General features: G+C 41.9%; 1 protein-coding gene across 1 annotated transcript; it reads right to left on the bottom strand.

Moving 5' to 3' along the window:
* Positions 1-22,762: 22,762 nt before the first annotated feature.
* LOC308040411 (C-type lectin domain family 2 member L-like) lies at positions 22,763-26,548 on the bottom strand (the record flags this gene model as incomplete). Its single annotated transcript, XM_080344393.1, has 5 exons — positions 22,763-22,895; positions 23,839-23,911; positions 24,343-24,421; positions 25,428-25,588; positions 26,359-26,548. 5 exons carry the CDS (start codon positions 26,546-26,548, stop codon positions 22,763-22,765), a joined length of 636 nt encoding a protein of 211 aa, XP_080200519.1.
* Positions 26,549-26,923: the final 375 nt, after the last annotated feature.

Here is a 26,923-nt window from a genome sequence, read left to right as displayed (position 1 = left end):
ATGGTACATGCATAAGAAAAACCTCCTGTTCAGATTTCATCTTAGAAAGAAAATATGATTGAGCTGTTCCAACAATATCTCATCTGAGTGGGAGATGGAGCACATCAGGTAACCCCCTGCAAGCAAACCGATGAAGACAGGGATGGCAGGGAAAAGCCGGTTACCACAAACATGGCCGGAGACTGGGATACCCCACCAGATACAGTCACCTGGAGAAAGCGGCTCTACACAAATGAAACCCATCAGGCAGGTGCCCGGTTACCTGGTGCCGCAGCGGGGAAGGCCAGCAGCGGGCCCAGCCAGGCCAGGACGAGCAGGGCTTCCCTCGCCATGGTCCGGGTCAGCCCGCCGGCAGGGACCGCGGCCCCGCCGATACTTGAGGAGCGGCCGGGGCGGTGGGGGGAATCCGGGTGGAGGGAGATGCTGAGCACTTCCGGGCTGCCCAAACGCATTCTCGCATTTTAAGGGCAGTGGAAATCACAATCTTTCGCCTTCCATTCATTTGTAAAAGCAGAGACCCGGGGCAGCGCTCTCTCCCGTCCAGCTCCATCGGTCCTCAGCCCCCCGGGCTGGAGGCCGGCCTCATGGGAAGTGGGGGGAGGCGAGAGCTGGCTGTGCCCTGCCCCGCGGTTCAAGGGAGCTGCTCTCCGCTTAGTCTCGGCTTTGGTGTCTCCAGCTACTATGCCAGGCCAGAAGAAGGGCCAGCATCCCTGAAAGCATGGATGAGGTTTTTGCATGCTGTAAGCTCATCTAACATAATTTAGTATGTTGATTTATAAGCCCAGTTTGGGAGGATATGTGAAGTTTTCTGGATGGTTCTTTACTTTTAGTAATTCTTTTACACATTATTATATTGACATGAAATAAAACCAGGGTTTTTTTGTTGTTTTCTAGAGGAAAATTAAGGCAGCAGCCTTCATCACACCACAATTTCAGTCTTCACATTTCTTTTAAAGAGCCTGTCTATATCATCCAGATTTGATCCTTCTGCCTTTACGTTTATGAGCAGGCCCATCAAATTCAAGGGAATTGCTCATAGATATTATATGACTGGCTTCCCAAACTGTGAACATCTCAGGAGATATCTGTATCTGTTGTAGTGTGACTAGAACCCCTGTCCATGACTGCAGACAAGTGAGCACCTTCAGAGAACTACCTTCTAATTCTCCTCATCAGGAAGGAGTTGTCTCTCTACTTTGGGAAAAGCAACTGCTAAAAATCAAGTGACTTATCTTAATTAACAGCATATCGTGCTATTAAACATGGCAGACTTTATCTGCATGAGACGTTAAGTGGTGACTAAAATGTATTAATTAAAAGCTAGATATTCTTCAATACATGTAACAGGTTTCAGACAGCACAAAATAAGGATATTTTGATGTGGCACTAGAAGACCTCAGGGCAGATTTACTGTGATGCTACAGCCTGGTCTTGGTATCTTTGCTTCCAAGAAAGTGCCTCTTCTTTTTGCTCTGTAACAGGCTACAAGAAGAAATTACACAACTCTTAGGAAAAGAAACAAACCTCCAAACACCTGGATCAAACACACAGAAATTCTGAAGAGTTTTAATGGAAATCCAAAATAAGGAGACACAAGTAAACAGCAGTATCTGCAGAAGAATATGGCTTCAAACTGGAATGTGATAGACCCCCTGCAACCTCCTTTGTGGAATACCAGCATGCTCCGCATAGCCTGTGTAACAGACAGCATGGACTTCAGCCAGTCTATGCTGCAGAAAGGTGAGCATTCTAGTGTTTCCAGATAAGACTATGAGATTACATGGTCTTTTTGACCCCCAGCTTTTCCAGCATGTAACTGATGTGGTCCCAGACAGGAAGCACTGGAAAAACGAAAGGAATTTCCTGTGGGGAAAAAGGAGATGGAATTATGAAGAGAGAATCAAACAAAGTGGAAATGTGTGTTTGTTAACCCCCATTGTCCTTCCTCACTGAAACCATTTATCTGGTAACTAGGTCTTGCTGTCTTCTTTGTCAATTAACTACCACTTTCTTGCCCTGCTTTTTTACCAGTGATCTACTGTCCCTCTTCTCCCATTCTGACACCTCACCAATTACTTTTGTGTTATCTTTACCTTGCACTTTCTTCTGTTGCCCATCTAATATATCCACCCTCTTGCCTTCCACTTGCTAAATGTCCAGTCTCACGTTTAGCCTGTGTCTTGAACTAATTTCTGGGTCTATGAGCTCTACCTTTATGCTGACGAGGGGAGGGCTAGGGTAAGTCCTCCATTTTCATGGCTCGGCTCCTAACCAGATCCTTGGTCTCCCAAACATTTCCGTTGGAATATTCACTGGCATGTACCATGGCTCCCTTGCTGCCCAAGCAGCCAAGGGTGGGGGATGCACAGTTGTCTCTTCTGCCCACAAAAAGGCAGGACACAAGTGAGATCAGATTTCTAACCTTTTAAGTTCTGCCTGTAAAGATGGCTTTGCTCTCGGGGCTGGGGGGGGGGGGGGGGGGGGGGGGCGGAGAGAGAAAGTATCTGAATAGAAAAAGCTCTCTACCTGCCTGTAGAGGCAGGCAAATCAGCTGCTTCTCACGCTGGTGACTTGATGCCAGATATTAGCCAGAATATAATTCTCTTGCTTTCCACATAAGTGGACTTTGTTACAGCTTCTCTCAGGAATTGATGCAGTGGTGAGAATTGCTAGGCAAAGCCTGAATATTGAGTATTCTGCTAGCTCAGAATTTTGCTGCCTAGGGAAGAAGGTGTACAGGTTTGAAAATATGAATGGTAGTACCTCCTTCTCCATATGAGCTCCCATCCCTCCTATTCCCACACTGCAACCTTTAAAAAGAGTCTGTTGAATTTCCAAATAAAATGGTTTGAAGCTTCTCCTAGTTTAGCATTTTCTTTATTCTTCTTACATTTTTATATTTACATTCATCAAGGTCCTAAAATGTTTGTTCTAGCCTGTGCAAGTTACCAAAGCCATGGCTTGTCTTCATTCTTTTATTTGTCTCCTTTGGTCTTTACACATGCATTACTGTGTCCAAAAATAAAAGGGATGGTGCTTCAGCAAGGGCTGAAAAGCCAGGGGAAAAAAAAAAAAAAAAAAAGGCCAGAACAGCAGGAATGAGTGTCACACATAGCTCTGGGATGTGCCTGAAGACAGAGGAAGAGAGAATGCAATATAAGAAAATCAGGAACTCTCCAGAGAAAAGGAATGGGGCAAGAAACAAAGGAGAAAAAGACAACTCCCTAGTGCCAGACTTACAGTCACATATTGTTATAGCTAGCTGCATTTTGCTTCGTAAACTGTATCCAAGATTCTTACCTTATCTTAAAAACTATGCAGGTTGTATATGAGTTTCATATTTTAGAGAACTAAAAGTTAGTACTTATCTCGAGAAGATAGGATGTGCTGAGAAGGTACATTTACTATCATCCAAGAATTTATATAATTTTGTGAAGAGTGCGCATGTGCTGTGATGAAAGGTGAAAAGTACACTAGTGATGAAGACTACTTACTTCATCCTGAAGACCCCCAAAACGACCACCAGAGGACACTGCGCATGCTTAGGGTAGTTCCAAGGTGTTGCAACTGATATTGTGAAATAATTGTGTAACCTAATGAATATGCAGTATACACGTTGTAACTCTAATGAATATGTATGTAACCAAACCGTATAAATGTAGTAGAGTTCAAATCAGTGGTCGAAGCCAGCTTTGGGTGCGAACCCCTGGTTTCCCAGCGCTGAAATAAAGCACCACATATAACTACGCCTGTGGTTATGTGTCCTGATTGCTAACAATATGATTTTTTAGATGTCATGTGTAATATGTATAATGTCATGTATACAAACAATGACCAGGCAACCTTGTTTAAACAATTCGCTAATAGGGCATTTTCCTCTCAAACTGTGTCAAAGAGTATTTTGCCTTTACATTTGAGAGCAGGAGTGTGATGAGCACAAAACAAATGGAAGTGGAGAGGCATTTTGTTTGCCCATATCCTTAGTATTGTTAGGATGAGAATGAAGCACAGAGCTGATCAGCTGGTGTGGCTCCACAGGCCAAGAAGTAGCTGGAGCTTAACAGGAATCCACAGGAGCCTGATGCACACCTGCCGATCCACCATCCATAGTTTTCTGTCTGCCAAGAGCCATCAGCCAGGAAATACTTTCAATTTCAAAGATGCTAAATAGATAAAAAACATTGACAAACTCCGCCAAATTCAGTGAACACAATTATACCATCTGCCTGCAGAGCATTAAATTCAGATGGAAGTTTGTTAAACTTGTCTTAAATGCTATGGTGCATTGCCAACACCACAGGCCAATGTCCCAAATTCTCAGTAAACAGAAAATCCAGTCACTTTGGTTTTAGTTAACAACTTCTTATTTTAATAAAAATATTTTTCTCTCCTTCAGAGTGACTGGTCAGTATACAGTATATGCATGCTTCTTACCCAGTTGTCTACGCAATGCAAATGATTCCCTTTCAGATGCTAGGACCTGCTATTAAAATTCCTGGAGATCTGCCTGCAGCAACCGAGGACCTGGTTATCTGCAGTGAGTCCCAGTCTTACAGTCAGTGATGATTTCTAATTGGTCCTGAAATGTATCTCCCATTTCTGCATTTGCATACGCAGCATCTGGGTGGATGTGCCTTCAGTTCAGCTCCGGGTTCTGAAATTAAGACTTCCTACTTGGTAGGGCCTGTGTGCCAGGAACTACTGACTGCTGCTGCTGCATGTTCTTTTTCAATAACCTGCTATATCTGAACAATTATATATGCAAGACCGCATCACTTTAGCTCCCAAAGACTATGGAATTTTTCTTGATTCTAAAGAGAGCTGGAGCTAATTAATTTGGACTTGGCAATTTCATTTGGTTGTAAGGGTTATCTGAGAGTCTGATGTGAAAGACAACTATCTTAAGGATCTTCCAGCTAAGATCAGATCATGTTAGTAAATGACAACAACATGCAGATCCATTTCAGATCAAAATGCCATTTGATGCTGCTTCTTTTATTATGTCTGTTTTTTAAAGATTTCTTTATCCACTGGTGTTTGATGACCTGGATTTATCCCAGAGCACCTGGCAAACAAAAGGGTGATCTCTAGAAAAATGTAGCCATTGTGTTCTAATATTCCTTTCATGCTGGGTTCTGTTGGGCAGTGATTCTGTCTTTAGACTGCACTTAACAGACCAGCATCCTGCTTCATGACAACAGTTCAAAGGTGTTACAGTCATACAAGTACAAATTTTATTTTTCTTCTAGTCTGACTAATGTAAAAACAAACACCGGCATGTCAAGAGCTTTACTAAATCTCTTTATTGATTTCTGGTGCACATACTATAAAAATGTGGTACATTATCAACAGCAACAGCATGACTTAAATACAGATAAGCTTAGACACAGGCAAAAATTTTAGAAATAATTGCTACACAGACCCGTCCTGCTCAGGGTCTGAATATCACTGATATCAGCCTGCCCCAAGAAGTTACAACATAATTGATGAGAACTGAAAATAATATGAAAAAAAGACAAGAATGTAATAACAAATAAATGCATTTGAACTTGAAGTGGGTTAGTTCTAGTGGAGGACTCTGATTTAGTTGAAGGTACAGAATTTTGGAAAGAAACAAAAACAAATACAAAATTAATTACTGACCCAAGAAAGAAACAGCATATTGTATCTCTGTGAGATACTCTCTGGACAAGTAGAACACAATAATTTTATTCAAGCCTATAGGGCGATGAGTCTGAGACTTCTCTACCAAACTAATATAGTTTCTTGTACCTTCAATACCCCTTTAATACAAATCCCACTAAAGGCTGTCAGGAGATGAAAAATCACATCTAAATCTGGGCTTCATAAAAAAGTTGAACCTTTCACATTCTCTGTTTTATCTACAAATTCTTGTACTTGCAAATATTGAAATAGAAAAGCTATATCTTGCAAATTATTGGAAAATCAAGTCAGGTGTGAATTAAAAGCGATGTCTCAAATTGGTCCACCTGGTCATCTGTGTTGTCTAGACAAGATCCAAACCCAACTTTTGTTGTAGCAGCTTGAGCCTATTCCTTGTTACATGCACTGATATTGTTTGACGGTTGCTGGTATTACAGGATTAAGCAGATTCCAAATAAAAGTAATAATACATGTTTTGTCCATATATAGAGAAGTTAGAGGTTTAATGGAGACCCTAGCAAACATAACTGAACAGTGATCAGACTGATGGCACGTCTTCTTTTGCAAAGGTCTCTTCAGAAAAAATAATGTAAAAGTAAGCAAGCATTATGTCTTCTTTTGTTGATGAAGCAGAGCCTTCCCATGATGAGCTACCTGCAAACGAAAAAGAAAAAAGCTAATAGAAGTAGTGTATCTTAGTGAAGTTCAACCTACTGTGAATGTCCTATGAGTAAAGAGAGGGGACCTGTATGCCATGAATACCATGGCAAGACGTTCCATGCCTTGTGTTGGAGGGGTGGTACACATAGGTGTGGAGGGGTGCGCATAAAACTAGTGAGCTGCACAGTGACACAGGCACTATTTCTGGCTCAGGATGGGACATGACGTCTTCAGTACGGCCAGCGATATCTTCCAGGGAGAAGAATCTGGAGGAGTAATTCATAGAATCATAGAATGCTAGGGATTGGAAGGGACCTTGAAAGATCATCTAGTCCAATCCCCCTGACGGAGCAGGAACACCTAGTTGAGGTTACACAAGAACACGTCCAGCCGGGTTTTGAATGTCTCCAGAGTAGGAGACTCCACAACTTCCCTGGGCAGCCTGTTCCAGTGCTCTGTTACCGTCACTGAGAAGAAGTTTCTTCTCAAGTTTAAGTGGAACCTCTTATGTTCCAGTTTAAACCCATTACCCTTTGTCCTATCATTGGTTGTCACCGAGAAGAGCCTGGCTCCATCCTCGTGACACTCACCCTTTGTATATTTATAAACATTAATAAGGTCACCCCTCAGTCTCCCCTTCTCCAAACTAAAGAGCCCCGGCTCCCTCAGCCTTTCCTCATTAGGGAGATGCTCCACTCCCTTAATCATCTTCATTGCCCTGCGCTGGACTCTCTCCAGCAGTTCCCTGTCCTTCTTGAACTGAGAGGCCCAGAACTGGACACAATATTCCAGGTGTGGTCTCACCAGGGCAGAGTAGAGAGGAAGAAGAACCTCTCTCGACCTACTAACCATCCCTCTTCTAGTACACCTCAGGATGCCATTGGCCCTCTTGGCCACAAGGGAGCAGTGCTGGTTCATGGTCATGCTGTCCACCAGGATCCCCAGGTCCCTCTCCCCTACACTGCTCTCTAATGGATCATTCCCCAACTTCTACTGGAACCTGGGGTTGTTCCTACCCAGATTCAATACTCTACATTTGCCCTTGTTATATTTCATGAAATTTTTCCCCGCCCAGCTCTCTAGCCTGTCCAGGTCACGCTGGATGGCAGCACAGCCTTCTGGCGTGTCAGCCACTCCTCCCAGCTTGGTGTCATCAGCAAACTTGCTGATAGTACACTCTAGTCCCTCATCCAAGTAACTGATGAATATATTGAACAGTACTGGCCCTGCACTGACCCTTGAGGCACTCCACTAGATACAGGCCTCCAACTTGACTCCGCCCCATTGACCACGACTCTCTGGCTTCTTTCCTTCAGCCAGTTCGCAGTCCACATCACTACCCAATTGTCCAGACCACACTCCCTCAGTTTAGCTATGAGAATGCTAGGGGAGACTGTGTCAAATGCTTTACTGAAATCAAAGTAGACCACATCTAGCACCCTGCCATCATCTATCCACCTTGTTATATCTTCATAAAAGTCTATGAGGTTGGTCAAGCATGACTTCCCCTTGGTGGAGCCATGTTCACTGCCCCTAATGACCCTCTTATCCTTGATATGCCTTGATATGGCACCAAGGATAAGTCATTCCATTACTTTCCCAGGGATGGCGGTGAGGCTGACCAGTCTATAGTTACCCGGGTCCTCCTTCTTGCCCTTTTTGAAGACTGGGGTGACATTAGCTTTCTGCCAGTCCTCAGGCACCTCTCCTGTCTCCCAAGACTTGGCAAAGATGACGGAGGGTGGTCCAGCAATGGCCTCAGCCAGCTCCCACAGCACCCGTGGGTGCATCCCATCTGGGCCCATGGATTTGTGGATGTTCAGATTGCCTAATTGTTCCTTAACCCAGTCCTCATCAACCAAGGCAAATTCTTGCATAATCTGACTTCCTCTGGGGCTTCAAGGGTACGGGGCTCCTCAGGACAGCCTCCAGCAGAGCAGACATGCTTAAGTGCTCTACAAGAAGCACTATGTGTGGATGGGAAGGTTTTTTCTGGAAGCTTGTTCACTGCCATTCCTAGTCCAAACCAGACAACTGTTCTCCTGTTTTCCTTCAAATCCCAGTCTGAACAACACAGTTGGCTTGTCTCCTGTCACTTTAACACGTTACTGTCCATCTTGGCCTGGACAGTGGTTATGGGAACCACCCCCAGCTGCACCCAGTGATGTGCTCGTTTCATCACGGCAGGCTTGTGGGGTTATTTCACTCCACAGCTGGGAGACACTTCCAATTAAGTGATGGATTTTCTTGCAGTAAAATCAGCAGAGCCCAATACTTGCTTTGGCAGGTGGTTTTGCCAAAGCTGCTCAGTATCAAACGTGCTCCATTAAGTGCAGCATGCATTGGTGGCAGGGAGCTAGACATTATCTAATGGAACTGTGAATTGCTGGCCAGGTGAATCTGTGTGGTGACTTCAACATTTGGTTTGGGACTTTTCCTTTCACCTCCGTTGATAAATGCAAACATACTGTATGAAAACAGAAACATGGCTAAAAATGGCTTACCCTGTACGTCAGCAAGACAACAGGATCTGCCTCAGAGGTGGTGACATTTCACTGCCAAGAGGATGACAGTGATGAGCAGAATCACTGCAGTGAAGTACAAGATGACAGCAATGTAACACCAGGGTGAGTTCTCCAAGCAGGTCACTGCCAAAGGGACAAGGGAGAAGGGTCTCACCACAGGCAGCAGCAAATCAGATTTTGTTTTGAGTTATAGGAGTGTGCAAAATCATTTTAGCTAGGCCTTCAGCAGAAATGTGTTACACTCTGTGCTATAGATCTAGCACCTGTGGAAAGTGAAGAGTAAGTTTATAAGGATGCCCTTGGTGTGCTGCAGATGCAGCTGAAAACATTTAAGTTTTGTTGGTTGGTTGGCTGGTTGGTTTTAGTGTTTTTTGGTTGGTGTTTGTGTGTGTGTGTGTGTGTTTGGGGTTTTTTTGTGGTTTTGTTTTTGTTGTTGTTGTTTTCAGCTACATGTAGAAGCTAAACCTTGCTTTGGAAATTCTTTTCTTAACCAAAAAACCCCAGATTCCTGAAAACTGGAAACCTATGAGTCCTCAAATTTTAGTTATTAAGTGAAAAAAATATATTTATATATGTATATAGGTTAACATGTATATAAACCTGTATATGTGTATGTTTATATGTGAAATCACATTTTCAGGGTCAGGAGAATCCTTTTCCTGGCCAGTCCCAGTTTTCATCATCATAGCTGTTGAGAAGATACCTGAAATGTGACCTCTCACTCTCTGTGGCAGCGCAAAGCATTGCCAACACTGCTGTGTCAACACCAGGCCATGCAGTTTGCCTACAACTCCTGCAAAGCTCTGCCAGTGCTTCTCATTCTGGAATATACCTGGCTTTTCCCTTGGAGAATGGCCTGCAATGGTAATTGTGTCATGGGTTATTTTTCCGAGGTTATAGAATTGAAGACCCATAAGGAAATCCTGAAGTTCACATATAGGATTTAAAAATAAAAGTTTTATAGGTAATTTGAAATTCTAGAGACTCTTTTTCCAGATTATCATCCTTTTTAAGCACAACAAATAAACATATGTTGAATTAGCCATGAAATCCCTGCCTTCATCATTTTCTATTCCAGCTATAATCCTGTCAAGGATCCCTGTGTTGTTTTGATCCCCATTACTTGATGCTTCCCAGACGGATCTGTATAGTAAAGAAACCTTAAAAAATCTTTAAAATATCTAAAAAATTTAAACCAGAATTAGAACAAACACCTGACTTCTCTGATTTCAAAGATGTTTCAGGGAAGAATGTGAAGGGACAGAGCTCATCTATAGTATTTATCTGTATATATCATACATGGATTTTGGTATTCCTAGACTAAAATTCTATAAACCTGGAAATATGGACAATGTACGCAGAATCAGAGAAAGAACCACATTGCCTGTGTATGGTACACATTCATTTACTTCTGGGATCCTTCTGGGATGAACTAACTGGTCCCTTCACAGAAGAAAGCTGCTCGTGTTTCAGAGAACCATTCCCTTCCAACAACGCAGGCACAGACAGTGCCTATTTTACTCCTCCTGCTAAGAAAAGTTCTCTAGCAGTATCCCACTGGACATGCCTGTGGTCTACATAAGAACCTTCATTACATTCAGTGCAGTTAGAAACTTTTCTTTTTCATAGCTAGCACTTGAGAACAAGAAAATAACACCCCAGTACAGAGTTAATGTTTTTAATTGCTCTGGTCTGAGAGCCAAGGATGTTCTCAGTGCTCTGCCCAGAGGTGTGAGGCAGTGAGGAAGGGGGGCATGGATGGGGCAGAGCTTGACTGACATCCAGACTGATCAATAAGAATAATCTATGCCATTAGTGTCATGCTTCATATTTAAGGATCTTCTGGCTATCTTCATTTGGAGTTGGGATGGAGACCTGTTTGGGTGAGTTCTGTTCAGGATTCTCATTAGTTTGGCTTTTTGCCATCCTGTCATTTTGCAGAGTTCTCTGGGCATTTCTGCCTTTTCCTCTCTTCTTTCCTCAGGATCAGCTCCTGCTGCCTGGGACTGGCTGTTCGGTGCAGATGGAGTCTGGGAGGAATTGCACTGAGTATCTTTTATTTTATATTCTATTTCCATTTTATGTTATTATTACTACTAATATGTTAGTGTTATTTTGTTATTTTATTAAACAGTGTTTACCTCAATCCATGAGTTTCTTCCTTCCCTTTTGATTCTCTACCCAATCCAGGGGTGGGAACCAGGACAGGGGGGAGTGAGTGAGCATCTATTGTGGTTATATTGCTAGCTCAGGTTAAACCATGACACATTCCCAGCAGCATATTGCAATGTATTCCATGCCATGCATTCAAAAAAGAAAGTACTTTGGCGTGGTGCAACGGAGCCTTTTAAACTCAGGTATTTCTGAACCAGAATGCCACAACCAAACAAGTCTTATGGGGCCCAGAGGAGATAAGTGGCCAGGGGCTACGCTGTGCAGAAGCAGCTGGTTTGCTCCAGCGTGGCTTGCACTGAGGAGCATGGATGCCAATTCCTCTGCACCACCAGGCCCAGGGGCCACCCTTTGCTCCCAGGTGCCATCCATACTGGCAGTACAGACACAAGCCAAAGTCTTGCTAGACTGAGCCCCAGAGACAAGAGACACCCACACCCTGAGTCCTCAAAGACTGAGGGACAGTTTAGCCTAAGGCAAACCTGTGAGCATGGGACTCTACCTGTTAACTTTGCAAACACTGTCACCAGTAGCCTTGAGGCTACTGCACCACCCCCAGGGCAAACCACCAGCTGGGAAAGGTTTTGAAGGTCTTTTAATTTGCCTGGATCATATCAGCACCTCTTTAGGCATTGAGCCCTAAGCAACTCCTCTACTACATGTAAATACATAATTATGCTGGCAGACGAAGAAGATAAAACAGAAGGAGAAAATGTGAAATGTCCTGCAGTTGCAGTACCTGTATGTGTAGTTTTGGGTGTGCTATCAGGTCTGTCAGATCTCTGTTTCACATTCACCTCAGCGTATGTGGTTAGATCACCTGTAGAGAGAAAAAGTACTTCAATTAGAGAACCTGCCCAAGGCCAGCACTTGTGATTCTCAATACCACCATCAGATCTTCTCTGAGAAGATAGGGAGAGCAAGGACATGCAAGAAAGGTTATTCTCCTCTCCTCGCCTCGCGTCGCCTCGCCTCGCCTCCCCTCCCCTCATAATATTTGTGTGTTGCTGAATGAATGTGCCAAAAAGAAATTACTAGAAGAGTTCGTGCAAATAATTGTCCTGCTGCACAGGTTTCCAATTATAGACAAAAAATGTTATTCTGTTATTACATTTTAGAAAATTAGAAAAAAACTCTGTAGGTTATCACACACTGAACTACTCTCTTGTTATTTATTATTATTATTATTATTATTATTATTTCATATTTATACACACAAGTATACATTCTGTCAATCTTTAAGCAGAAGTTAATCAAAGGCAACTTTTTTGTCTAAACTGGTTTTTTTCTATGTACTTCTTAATTAACTTTTTCTTCCTGGTGAATTCAGATCTTTCCCATGGGTATGAAGCATGCCTGTTTTTTACTGTTTCTCCTTCAACAAGGAAGAACACTATTGGAACAAAGCTATGTTGTACTGCATGTGCAAAGAGCAGACACAAGCTATTTTTCCATCAATTTTGAATTAAACAAAATTTTTAACAGCTCACAGTAAAGCACCAAATGTAAAACATTATGCAAAATCTAAACATACTATTTTCATTTCATTCACAGATTTTTCTTCCTCAAGTTCATTCTTCCGAGTATTTAGATGAAATTTTAATTAGTGGTTGGTAAGCACCACTGCAGACAGAGCACAGATATTCAGTACAAACCATTAATTCAATTTTCTCTACAAAGAGGGGAAATAAAAGCCTGTCTGCAGTTAGTTCTCAGCCAGAATAGCCCAAACACAGGTGTTGTTTTTTTTTTTTCCACCCTATGGTTACATAAGACAGAAACTTGGAGAGAGAAAACTTAACAATAGACTCATCTAAATCTTTGCCTTGCTAATTTATGACCATTCTCATTTGCCAGCAGAGGAGGCTCTTGCCCCTCTTAGGTCAGTGCCCAGATGCATGCTTTCCCCGCACCGTTTGCAAGGGAAGCTTTCCATATTCAGTGCAGAGCCGGCACCACTGCTCAAAACGCAGCAGCAGTTGTCTCCGCTAAGTCAAGACATCCATTCCTCCGAGCTTAGAAATACCCATTTCACAAACCAAGGACATGGAGCAGGCCTTTATGTCATGGTAAACATTTATGCTCTTTGTTGTAATGAGGTCTAGAAACCACAGGGAACAGCTGATCTTCTCCCGGTCACGGTTTTCTTTCTTCCAAGTGTTACTTGTCATGCTCCTTCCTGACTTCTTTACTGTTTGTCAGCTGCTCATCAGGATAAAGATCTTCCCAGGCCAACCTCATTCTCAGATATCTGTTTCCAGGATTTATTAAAAAAATAAAATCTCCTCTGGCCTTACTCTTGGCTTTTGCACATGTCAGGAAGAAATCTTTGACAGATGCTTGTGCCTCAGAGCATATACTGGTTCCCAGTGAAAACTACCTGCCATCTCCAGATTGGTCAGAAAGTTTGGCCTACACAAATTATACTAGACTAAGACATGGCCTCACTGAAAAAAACTGTATTGAGACAGAGCACATGCTGGCAATATAAACCATGGCTTTTCTATTACTGAGAGACATTCCTTCCAAGTGCAAAAGGATTGCCTCTTGCTATGCATGGAGCCTGTGGCAAGCACTCCAGCACTTTCTATAGCCCTGTCTCACATTAGGCTTTCAAATGTGACATGGCAGAGATTGGCACACATACCAGCAGCTGCTGGAGATTTTGCCATTCTGCATCTGGTGGTCAGTTAGTAGAAAACCCTCATACACCCTGGTAACCACTACCATGGCTGTGACACTCATGGTTACAACCATTAAAGAAAATGTTTTCACTATCTGTTACAAGATTTTTACAAGCAATGGAGTACATAAACAGTGTTTTCATTATGGGTTTCCCCAAAGGTGTGGGACTGCCTGAAAAACTGCACGTTCTGTTCCCTGCCTTTCCAGACTCAATGGGAGAAAATCGTTGTCTGGTGCGCTATCAGTAGTGCTTGATCACCTGGGCAGATTCACTAACAATAGTAGAAGAGTAGAATCGTTTCAGTTGCAAAAGACCTTTAAGATCATCAACTCCAACTGTAACTGCAAGCTGGGCTGGAAAAAGAACTGGCAACAGGATTTTCATCAGCAGCCATTCATTTTCCTAAGAACGAGGGTGGTTTGCAAAGATTGTTTTGCTTTAACATCAAAAGCTAAGCATTGCTCTCTTTATCTTTGGAAGCCTTGCCTACACTTGTCTGTTATTATGCATGGATGCTTACACTGGCTATCTGCATAAGAAAAGAGATCTGTTCAACCATCTGCTGCAAAACCAGCGCATCCTTTGGCTATTTACTTCAGTGGCAAGTGCTAGATGTAAAGGTCAAAGAAGGCACAGGCGATGTTTGGGTACCTTATCTCTATTATGTGGTCAAGCTGTCAGGCAGTGCTTTCAAATTTGTATACTTAAAGGAACATCCAGAAAACATCTCACTGACCAGAGGATCTCTACAAGATTATTGGCCCAAATCAGCAATATTGTACAGTCAGAAAAGCTCAAAAGGAAGAGGAGTAAGTAGGAAGATTTGTAATAAGGTGGGGAAATGCCCTATGGCAGTTTCTCCTCCATCTTGTGATATTAAATCCACAAATGAACTGTCAGAGTAAGAGGGAGAGGGAAAACAGAGTGGCGGGACATGCCTGACTGACCCCAGCAGCTTTCGGTAGGTGTGAGAGCGGAAGGAAAGAAGAAACTGTATTTTTGTATCAACTGCAACACACCACCTTGTAGGTTGGCTGCTTTATATGTTCTGCCTCATTTCCCAGGAGATACTTACATCAAATTTGCTTGCTGATAGTGTATGAACTAAGATGAGTATTTCTCTTCAGAGAAACCAAACAGATTTTTCTCTGAAGTGCCATGGGAAAGATGAGCAAATGCAAACCTAAACTGTTAAAAATGTATGACAAGTCCAGTCCAGACATGGACGATTTGCTCTATCCACGACATACAAAAACTGAAGGAAGCAGTTCAGGCAAGGACGGGGGCTGAAGGGAGGAGAGAAGCGGGATGTGGAGTAGCTAGGGGACAGGCATATTGGCTATGGGGAAGCAGACCAAACTTAGAGCTGTGTAATCAGATAAAACAGCACAAACCTTGATGTCTTAACTCAAAAAATGCTCAGAGGTAAGGCATTATGAACCCCTTTTCCTTGCTGGCCTAAGCTGTCATTCCTGTTTCACAGGAGCCACCGGCCCTTCCCAAGTCTTGTATCTATCATCTAATGCAAAATATTTATTGAGTGAGACAGCAGCTGCTTCCTTTGAGCTTTTTCAGGCAGGTGGTTCACAGCTAACTCAACTGCTCTGAACTCACCATAGCATGGCAAATACCAAGCCAAGAAATGCAGCTTCCTAAGGGTGCCACAGCTGCTGAGATCTGCCTTAGACTTAAGAAAAACGTCGAATCTAAACCACTATTTAGTACCAAGCATGATCAAATCGCTGTTGCATTGAAACACAGCACATTTCTCATGCAGCAGCCAAGGAGTCAGAAGAGTTCACAGTGTTTGGCAGAAGATGAGGACCATGATTTCCAGTGCTTGTGCTCTCAACTATGAAAGCAATGGAACACTTGTAGAAATGTAAGATAGAAATTGTAAATACGTATAATTGAAATTTATATATATAAGAACACACACACAAAAATATAGGTCTGTGTTTTCTTACTATACCTGGCTAGGACACACTGACAATATCTATAGGTAACAAATTCAAGATTGATTTAAAGTATTTCTTCCTGCAAGATATTAGAATCAGCCTGTAGAAGTAATTGTTTTAGGATGTTATTAAAGGAAAGCATTTATTAGCAGACTAAAAAGGATGCAAGATTCACAGAAATGACAAGAGTATTGGTATTATTGAAAAGATATTTAAAAAGTATTATGACAGTGTAAAAACCATGCCATCATACTCTAAAGCACAAGAAAATACATTTTGCCTGAAATGTGGTTACTTAATTAGTCTCATAATTTGCCATGAAAATTTTTCAGGCAGTGTCCAAGGAGCCCATATTGGCAGCTTTCAGAAGTATGTTATAGGGTTAGAGGGCTCTCAGGGTAACTTAGAGCAGCAATTTCTGAGCATAATTCACTGAAGAGTATTAAAAGCTGTGTGAAAGCATTTAAAACTATAAATTATAACGGGAAATTTAAAGGATAGTCTCAGGTGAGGAAAAAATAAATTAGGTGGAACAGAACTTTATGCTCCTAAATTTTGAAACTTCTTGTGGAGATGGTTGCACTAGGCAAGTGCATGCATCTCCAATAAGTACTTATGGCGTACTTCTACACTGGGGTACCAAAGGCTGTCCTGGCAATGCACTTCTTCTATGGTGAACTGATCACACAATCTAAGGAGCAATCTGAGTTAACACATGAAAGACATCATATGTGTACAGGTGGTTTTAATATAGTGTCCCAAGGAGCAAATCTATAAAACTAATTTTTATGGAATAAATGTTGCTTTGCTCGCATATGCAGGACACATTTTTCTTTCGCACTGTGACCTCTGAATTTTATAATTTAAAAAAAAATTTCCCATGCTTAGTTGTCTTAGAACCAGTAAAGATTTATTTTTTAAATCAGAATCTAAAAAATATAACTCGATACATGAACTATTTCCTACTAATATCCATTAATGGCTATCTTTTACTCTCTATTTATTGAAAGTAAATTTTAAAGTAATGCAATTTTATAGTTAAAGACATCAGTAGGTCATACACAAATTGTAGGACTAACAATTTTGAAAATTATAGAAACCTCCTTTGATTCTTGACTTGTATTTTTCTCAACATAGAACCTTCAGAAAAGAAAGAATGAGAGAGAAAGAGAAAGAGAGAAAAAAGAGAAATAAAATACAAATAGACCTATCATTTAATAATTAAAAAAAATATTTCTGTTGTCTAAGGAAATAAATCAAATTAAAATACAAAATGTAAAGGCACTGTGGGAGAGAAAAGTCTGTTCAGTGTCATCAGTGCACTGTAAATGCCAATGAGTTTCCAATAAACCATATTAATATCTTCAATGTCTGATCCTTAATGTGTTTGAGAAACAGCACATTTCAGCCATACTTCTGAAATCCAGAATGTGATTCTAAAGGTCATTCTTTACTTTTTCTAGAATTCAGTATTGCTTCTATTAATAAACATGATTTTGCCAAAGAAACAGATATATAATAAGCAGGGGTAGATGTTAATAGTTATAAACATGTTTTCAACATTACTTCAGCATCTTATGAGTACTTCAATTTAAGAAAGAATGAAAGTTTTAAGAATATGTCACTGAGCAAAGGAAGAGTAAGTAATATTAAGATGACCACTTTTTACCTGTGTCTGAAGTTCGTGAAGTAAAATGCACTCTTTCCTTGCGTGATACTTCGGCATAAACCACCTCACTTGCCATTTTGAGAAGATGCTTTCAGATCTGCAATCAAAATGGACTCATTGAAGGAGTACCCTGTATTACACCCTTTCCGGCCTCTCCTCACCCTTCACACCACATTAGGTCAAAAGAAATGTTTAGATGTCTGTAGAACGGAAGGAAAAAACCATTATTGTTTTTTCAACTGTAAATTCTCACATTGTAGCTTTTGATAAACAATTCTTAATGCTTAGCCCCTTCCGTTGTTTTATGCTTTATAAAAAACAGTACAGCTGTTATTCTTATCAACTTTCTCATAAATTGTGACCTTCAGCCCACACATAATTCTCATGTGGAACTTGAGCTGGCAACACGTGAATATGTACATATCCTCCTCAAACCAACTGGACACTAAAATGTATTTCAACAGAAAACTCAGATCGTGATTGCTTCGGTTTGTGATTATCAGATCATTTCCTCTTAAGGGCATTGCATTAGTTCAGTGTTGAAAACAGAAAGCAATAATGAGGAGAGGAATGGAGGGAATATCTGACATTACTGAAACATGTCATTTCAAGATTTTAGAGAGAAATGTTTTCTGTATTTTATTTTTTTTTATTTTTTTTTTATATTCCACACTGATTGAAATTCAGTTTTAGATTTGGATTTAAAACAAAATGTTGCTATTAGGCCAACTTTCATTTTTCTTCAAATTTTCCTCGACATAGAAATGTCAAATTTTTTTGTTTGTTTTATGGTGGCTTAAAATGATGCCAAAAGTTTTAGTTCTTCTCCCAGATAAACTTCTGCTCTTCAGCCATCTGTAGACCACATACTAATCCTTGTATCCCAGGGGCATTACTAAACTCAGAATTAAACCAGGGCAGAGTCTGACCTGTAACTGTTCTGCATGTTGGTCGTCAAATTTTCTCATTAAAGGCACACAACATGCCTTTTTCCTCTAGTAGAGGTGTTAGTTCAAGATAAAGTCAATGTAGCTACCATGGTGGTAAGTCAAGAAGTTGAATGTTTTGTCCTTTTGAGACCAGCCATGGAAGTAAGATAAACAACATTTTGTTTTTTTCAGCTTAAATCATTAAACTCTTTTGAAAATGGGCTGACACAATCCTGGTATCTAAAAGATGTTATACAATGCTCTCTTCCAGGGAAAGGTTTGAGGTGGGATGATTTTCTCCCGTCTGTCTTACCTGCTAAGGTCAAACTCTTTATGCAGCCTTCCAAATCAAATACTTTGAACAGACAAAGAGGAAAGATTAAGGCAAAGTGTATTGATTTCTTTATTCTACTGCAATGATCTGAAGTAAATATAAACTACTCAGCCATACTGGAAGACTTGCTGAAAACTGTCAGGTTCAAACTGGAAAAACAATGCTAACCATAGAGATGATTTCCCAGAAAGAAAAAAAAAAAACAAAAACCACAAAACACAAAACAAAAACCACAACAGCAAAAAGGCAGAAAACTATACATTTTGGAGACAAAAAGAAGACAATTAATGTCCCTAGATGACATGTATTTGACCAGCATAACAACAGCACTGGGACACAATGCAGCTACATTTGTTCGAAAGACCTTTACAAAACTCTTGTATGTGTGCCTCAATGGGTATATATACATTTAATATATGTGTAAAGAAAACACATATTTCTATTTAATGCCATGGTAACACAGAGTAAGTTTTCAGCAACTTTATTAAACATGCCAGAGAAAGGGCCTTCACTCCCAGGCCAGGCCTCCAGCTGCCTGCTGGCACTGTAGACATGCCTACACCATTCAACAACCACCACTCTGGCTGCACCTGGATGTATGCACACTGTGTAATAGTTGGTATAATTGCGTTTCACGGGCCTCTCCAGCATATACCACACTAACAACTCACCCGTGCCATGCACAAATACTACTGCCACACCGTGCTCCTTGTGTGGGTGCTGTGCACTGTGCAAGCACAACCTCTGCTTTTGTTCAAGCTGTGTAATAGCACATTTTTGCCTAGGACTGTTGCAATATTTCATTCATGCGATACGATGATTTCAGGTGAGTTTGCTTTTGACGTCATGCCATCATTGAGCAGTCTTTAGGGGATGGAAGAATTCACTTTCTAAGGGCATTTTTAGTAGCTCTGCTCCATCATGAGCAGTCTGATTCACATTCACAATTCAGGACAGTCTTCCTCTGTAGAGCGGAGGCTTCTGGTAAGGGAAACAAGCACCATGAGGTTGGCCTGCATTATTTTACACACTTGAGATGACAAGGGGTGGAGAGGTTACACTCAAAACATCCCTTGGAGTCAGCTCCTGCCCTTCAGCAGCAGCCCAGGACACCACAGGAACATAGGAGATACTTCCCCCAGGGTACCTAGTCTGTCCTGTCAGGATACATCCAGGGACCATTCCTCTGACCCTTTAGGATAAGATGATAGGACCCTGGAGGTACCTATGTCTCTCTACTGATTGGAAAATAAGAGTAAGTGAGCAACTTAGATTTAGACACCCACCCTTACGCACCTACATGAGAAGGCACAAGATTTCAGAATTAGTGCCTTTCTGTCCAAAGGAGCGTAGAATTACAGAATCATAGAGTGGTTTGGTTTGGAAGGGGCCTTAAAGATCATCTACTTCCAAGTTCCTTCCAGTTCCAACATCCTTCCCCTTATAGTTCCAACATCCTCTCCTTCCCTTAGGAGGCAGGTGATGATTTAGTTGAAAAAGACACTTGCTGCCTGACTTTGCAGCCAAGATGTTCTGAGGCAGATACTTCAGCAAAATAACACAAGGAAGGGGTTTGTAGTGGTACTTAGGCACTGAACTGTGCCCTTAGTGCCAGTGATGCAAAGCTAAACTGGTTTTGCTAGTATTCCTCTGGACTGATTCATCATAGCATCCAAGGCTTTTGAAAACATCCTGGGAAAGGAGAAAAGAGACTCTGGAGGCATGGAAGCCAGTGCTGTTTGATCATTTGATCACTGTTTTCCATCTTGTGTATTACTAGTTGCAAAGAACTGACAAAGTTATTTTGTCAGTGGATTTGGGAAGAACATGTAAAGATGGACCTATCACTTAAAGTGTATTTCAAGGGTTTGGAAAAGGTCTTTAGCACTCTTAGGTTTTCATTTTAGTAACACAGTATAGTCACTAGATGTCTCTACTGCACCATAAAAAATATCAGAAATTTTATTCCATTCAAACTGAAGAAAATTTTTTATGCTTATTTAGCTTTTTTTTTTTTTAATTCTTATTTTTTTAGTATGGGTTGCATAAAATAACTTGTCAGAGATAGCTAGAGTGTGAAGGAGAAAGAAGCCTGTAAGATAAAAAAGGAGTAGAAGAAACAGGTATTGGCTACAAATTCACAAAGCACAGAAGACTTAGCAGTAAGCTTTCCCTAACCGATGACAACACAGCGAAGTATTGTAGAGACACTGGGATCTAACTGCACCTCTGTAGCTGGGGTATAAGCTAAATCAGTTTAAACCAATCCTAATGGGAAGAAAGGAGTGTGGGGGAAACGAGGAGCCAGTGTTGTGGACAGACACGCAACAGCCATATCCTATGACTAGTGATGATGGTAGCAGAGAAGAAGGAGGATGTCAAAGACCATAGTACATATCTCAAGATCTTTGCCTAAGCAGACCATGAAGATGGTGCCTGGTGGCAGGATTTCAGTGGGACACAGCAAACAGCGTTCTGGCAAAGCTCATAGGGAAGCGAGTCAGAGACTTCTCGCATGACACAGCTCTTTCCCAACTACCCATCCACCTGTCTGGTTCCTTGACTTTCTGCATATAAACTTGCTCTCTCCTAGGACCGAAGCACCACCATAACTCCTAGTTAAAGGAAATCCTCTGGTTTAGCTTAAAAGAAACAAGCTTTTCCCCCGGAATAGAAAATAGTGAGTTGTTGTCCCTGCACTGGGCAGAGTAGGGATGGGACAACCTACACAAATCCTTTCTCAACCTTTGCAAGATTTTTAAAATCATTTTTTTCAGGTTTTTGAACTCTTCACTATGGCAAATAATTTAATAGCATTTATATCCAAAACAAGTATATGACTTATGTATATAAATCTCCATGGATATAAGCCACTGTATCACTCTATATCTTTAACTTTTGAGCATAAGCTGAAGAGCTAACTAGAGCTGAATAAGCAAAATAATATCTACTGAGAATAATTGAAAATAATTAGTCTTTTTTTTTTTAAGAAATCTGTGTGAGGTGGCAGATGCAAACTTCATGTGCCTGGGAAACAGATCCAGTGTCCCAGTATCTTCAGGAGGATGGAGGCCCTGCCATCTCATAATTATCCACGATTTCCTGTGAGAATTCTATGCTTTCCTGGCAGAGGTACAGGAAAATACTTTTATTATTGCTTCTGACCAATATATGTGTTAAGAATGCATTCAAAAGTACTGGAAATTTTTTAGACTGTCTGCAACTTGATTTTGTCTCACACATGTACTTAGTGAAAAGACCATGACCAAGTATGATACTGTACTGCAACACATTCACGTAAAAGTAATTATTTTCATAGAGACAGCCCCTGCCCTGTCGCTGTCAGGCAGAGGCAGGAGACCAAAAAGATGACGAGGGTTGGAAGCAAGTTCCAGTATAAGTTGGGGAACAATTTGTTAGAGAGCAGCATAGGGGAAAGGGACCTGGGGATCCTGGTGGACAGCAGGATGACTATGAGCCAGCACTGCTCCCTTGTGGCCAAGAAGGCCAATGGCATCCTGGGTTGTATTAGAAGTGGGGTGGTTAGTAGGTCAAGAGAGGTTCTCCTTCCCCTCTACTCTGCCAGGATGAGACCACATCTGGAATACTGTGTCCAGTTCTGGGCCTCTCAGTTCCAGAAGGACAGGGAACTGCTGGAGAGAGTCCAGCGCAGGGCAACAAAGATGATTAAGGGAGTGGAGCATCTCCCTTATGAGGAGAGACTGAGGGAGCTGGGGCTCTTTAGTTTGGAGAAGAGGAGACTGAGGGGTGACCTCATTAATGTTTATCAATATTTATATATTGAGTGAGTGTCACGAGGATGGAGCCAGGCTCTTCTCGGTGACAACCAATGATAGGACAAGGGGTAATGGATTCAAACTGGAACATAAGAGTTTCCACTTAAATTTGAGAAGAAACTTCTTCACAATGAGGGTGCCAGAGCACTGGAACAGGGTGCCCAGGGGGGTTGTGGAGTCTCCTGCTCTGGAGACATTCAAATCCTGCCTGTACACCTTCCTGTATAACCTCATCTGGGTGATCCTGCTCCGTCAGGGGGGTTGGACTAGATGATCTTTCGAGGTCCCTTCCAATCCCTAACATTCTGTGATTCTGTGAAAACAGGGAAAAATACATCATTAGTTCACTATGAACTGTGTTTTCCCTATTAAGAGCGTGTCTTGGGATTAAACTGACCGATGCTGCATAGCCTGTTCCTGAGTGAGGAGCAACTTCTGGTAGAAATGAAGGCAGAATCTATATGGACACAGTCTCCGTCATTTGTTATATTAACATGAAATCTAAAAAGCCAACAGAAAAATAAAAATTAGAGCAGAACTTTGGTCTGAAAATTAGAAGACCTATTTGTTATTCCTTGTAAAACTTGGCTTTAAAGACTGGAAGGAACTAACTAGAGAACGATCTAAAATGAGCCCCACTTCTCACTCGGAGGATCAGAATTAACGTGCACATGAAACATATGGTGATGCTCTGATGCACCTTAAATTAAAGCAAGCTGCCTTGATCCCCATGGAGATGTACCATGTGTATTTGTACTTCACAATGTCTACAATGTTGTAAGCACAGAGGGCACAACTCTCCAGAGCAGGAGAGGGAGGATCCCAGCAGGATCCATAGCAGCAAAGCTCCTGCGGAACAGCATGGGGCCCTGCCACCTCTTCCCACTGATTTTGCTGAGTCTCTGCAGAATACACAGGATGCAGCTGCAAAGAAAGCCGATTTCCAGGATACAAAGTGGGCAAAAGCAATGCTTTCTGAGGCACAAACACCGAGCCCAGTGACCTTCTGATGTGGTCCTGAGCACCTCAGTTGGTCTTAGGAGGCCCTGTCTATAATGGCTGAGTGATGAACCTTGCAAGACCAACAGGGCATACTAATTCAAACAATTTATAAATGTCTGACATCAATAATTATTACTGATAAGACAAATGTTATCGAGCTCATAAATGAGATTGTACATAAACAAGTTATTCTAGTCACAACCTCACAGCCAGTATGCAACCACACGAAAAAGCAGGCAGTGATGCCCCTTTCTCACTTCTCTGGAGACTTAACTAGTTTTATTAGCATAGTATTAGCATTTTTACAGCTGTACGGCAGCCCTCATTTGGTAAGATATACCAGTTTATCTACAGTGGAACACGTAACACAGAATAACTTTTCTATTCGGACAAAAAAGGTACTGACTCTCTTCCCACATACTATATTTGAAATAAAACTCACAAGTTTGTGTCAGATGAGTCTCCATTCACCCAGAAGAACTTGCTTCCTTGCCTGTGCAGCCCAATCCAGAAGTCTGTTATGCATATTCAATACATTATAAATTTCTAGACAAAACACAGAACAAAATGACATACAACTATTAGATTATTTTATGATGATGATTCTATAGCTTTTTGTATAAATACTGCACAGATATAAACTATATCACAGACTATACAATGGCAAACTTTTTTTCCCCCCCACAGGTCACCAATGTTTTCTGCTTAATTTATTTAGACAAACTACTGGAGGAAGCCCAAGATCCATTACTAATGTCAGTGAAGTCCCAGCTATTCAGTTGGCACTCATGCAGGGTGTTACTGACCATCCACCAACTTTGCCTCACCCGTCATTAAAAACATCCACATATGTCATTGACACACCATATCACATTACACAATCGTCAGCTAGTACAGGGGTTTCACTGTATCACAAGGAAAACGGCATTTCAGTATAAGGACGTACTTAGCAGGGACACAGTGCCTGACTCGGCACAGGTTGCCTTGACCGTTATATCACCATGAATGTAAATTATGTTGCATCTCTATCAAATTCAAGTCACACACTTAAAATCCCCCAACTTCCCAATTTTCGCACTTCTACTCTTGACACTAACCGTGTGTGAGTTCATGCTATTTTGCTTTTCCTTATATTCCTCATCCTAAAGTCAGTTGGGACTACCTAGACCCAAACTCCAGGATGGTCAAGGGCACACACACAGTTAACCACTGCAGTGTGAATAAAACAAACACCCTGAATTGGTAAGACACTACAGAAAATGCAAAAAACATGGTAAAGAGAAACATGGCTCAAAAATAACAAAAACCACAGGTAGAACCTGCTGCATCAGCCAGGTATTTTCAACACCATAGGTCCCAGCCAGTCTTTGCCTTTTGTGGAAGCAGGTAAATTGACTATTTTGCAGAGAACTAACAACACATTGCTGTTTCTCAGATGGCCATAAAACCATTTGTTATGCTAAAGAAAACACCCTTTAAAAGAACTGTGTCCTTTAAGAGTATCAAGGAGATAAAACACATACATGTGCGTCAGTGGTCTGCAAACTCAAAATTAGTTTAGATGTTATGTTTAACATAGGAATTGCTGTTGACTGTACTTTTGGGTACCCTGGAGACAGAATGAATGTCAAGAGGGTGTGAGGGGAGAGGACAGGCTACATTGTCTAACTTACAATGCACACGTAAGTTGCTAGTTAAAAAAAAAAAACAACAAAAAAACCCCACACCTTCTTTATCAATAATTAGCCATCACAACTCCATTTTTATATCCTTTCAGATTTTAATTTTATACATGATTTACCTTTTACATTTCTGAAATACCTTCTAAGGTAATATCAGAATTCCTACAGAGGATTTTAGTCAACGGGCCACATTGCACTGAAGAAGTCTGTAGGTCATGCTGACTTGCAACAAACAAGTCTGCCACACAGTATACTGGGTTTCAAGCTGTACAAGGCAACAAGTGATGGAGTTGCGGAAACTGTTAGGGCAGCAGGCGTAACACCGAATTCAAGACACTAGACACCTTACCAGCTCTTGGTGGCTGTCAATCACTGCAAGGGAAGCTCCATCGTCAGCACAGGACTCCTGACTGGAATTCCAATCTGCCATGGCTTCTGAATAGTAACACTTGTTCTTGTAGTATAGCCAGTCATCAAGGCACGGCTCCAGATGTGGTAATTCAGGTGGATCTTTTGTTCAAACGAAGAAATGAAGAGAACATTGCTTACTTATTACTATGTATTTAAAATACAATTCTATACACATTTACAAGTTCTGGACCTGTTTCCTCTAGCTTAAATATATCTATGACTTGCACTGAATTAAGCAGGAGATGGGTGAATATAATACAACTGAAGGATTGTGCTCAGTATTTTTTCCAGTTATACCAGCTATGGTGTGCCCAGTGATTCCTGATACAGGCTCACATGCCAGGCATGTGCCAGCAAACAGAGATGTGCAATTCCAAAGCTCCAGCCATGCCAGAGACACCATAAGTGAGAACATCAGGGTAGAAGTGCAGACACATACACTAGTTGTCTACTGTGAAGCACCTAGAAGCTGACCCTAAACAGGTTCTGGTTCAATGTACTCAGCTGCAAAAATAACTCTCCAGGCCAGAACCAAGCAAGTTAAGAAGTCAGGCCTGCCTCCCTGACTCTACTTATGGCTTTGCTATTCCTCAGCATTTTGCCATGCTGCAATACAATGAAATCCTGCTGAAATGTTTTGAAAAATGTCACTTTAGTGCTACCAGAAACAGCTGTCTGAGGAGGACGAGCCATAGCGCAATTCAATTTCACTTTCCTTTTTGGAAATGGCAGCCACTACAGGCTGTGGGCAACAGCTCAACACCAGTGGAAATACCTCTTACCCTCAGCAATGAAGAGGCAGCATAAAGACAGAGAAAATTACTGAGCTTCTCTTTCCAGAACTCGTCTCATAAAATTAATGAACTCACTTAGTGCAATCCAAGTTAAAAGCAAAATCACAGCAGTAGCGATGACAAGTCCCACAATTCGTTTCCAGAAGTGGAAGTGTGAACACATATCTGAGGAGAGAAGGAAATAGTAATGCACATCAGGGAATAAAGCACACGTAAGGAACTGAAGACTCAGGTCAAAAAAGTGTCCGCTCACCGCAGCCCTCATCCCGCGCTCCCCGACTCACCCGACCGCGCTTTGCTTCTGCGCGGAGCCGCCTCTCTCCCGAGCAGCTCCTGCAGCTCCGATATCACCAGGACCACCGACCCACGGGCCCTGGGGGATTCGTCCCCGTGGGGCAGCCGGGCCAGAAGCGGGTCCACGGTGAGCCGCCGCCGGAACCGCCGCAGGTGCCGCAGCTGATGCCGGCGGCACGCCGAGGAGAACCACAACTCGCCGCCACTTGCCTCCATCGCCGCCGCGGGTGGGGGGACGCCCTCCCCATCCCAGTCGCTTCCGGTTTCATCCCGGTAGGGTGGGGGAGACTCCGCGCGGTTCCTGACGGCGGCGCCGGCGAAGGGCGGGTGGGGACCCGGGGAGAGC

The sequence above is a fragment of the Nesoenas mayeri genome, assembly GCF_963082525.1.
Source record: "Nesoenas mayeri genome assembly, chromosome: 1".
NCBI classification, from domain to species: Eukaryota; Metazoa; Chordata; class Aves; order Columbiformes; family Columbidae; genus Nesoenas; species Nesoenas mayeri.
Note: the sequence above shows the minus strand (reverse complement) of the source record. Positions and strands in the feature narration are given on the sequence as shown.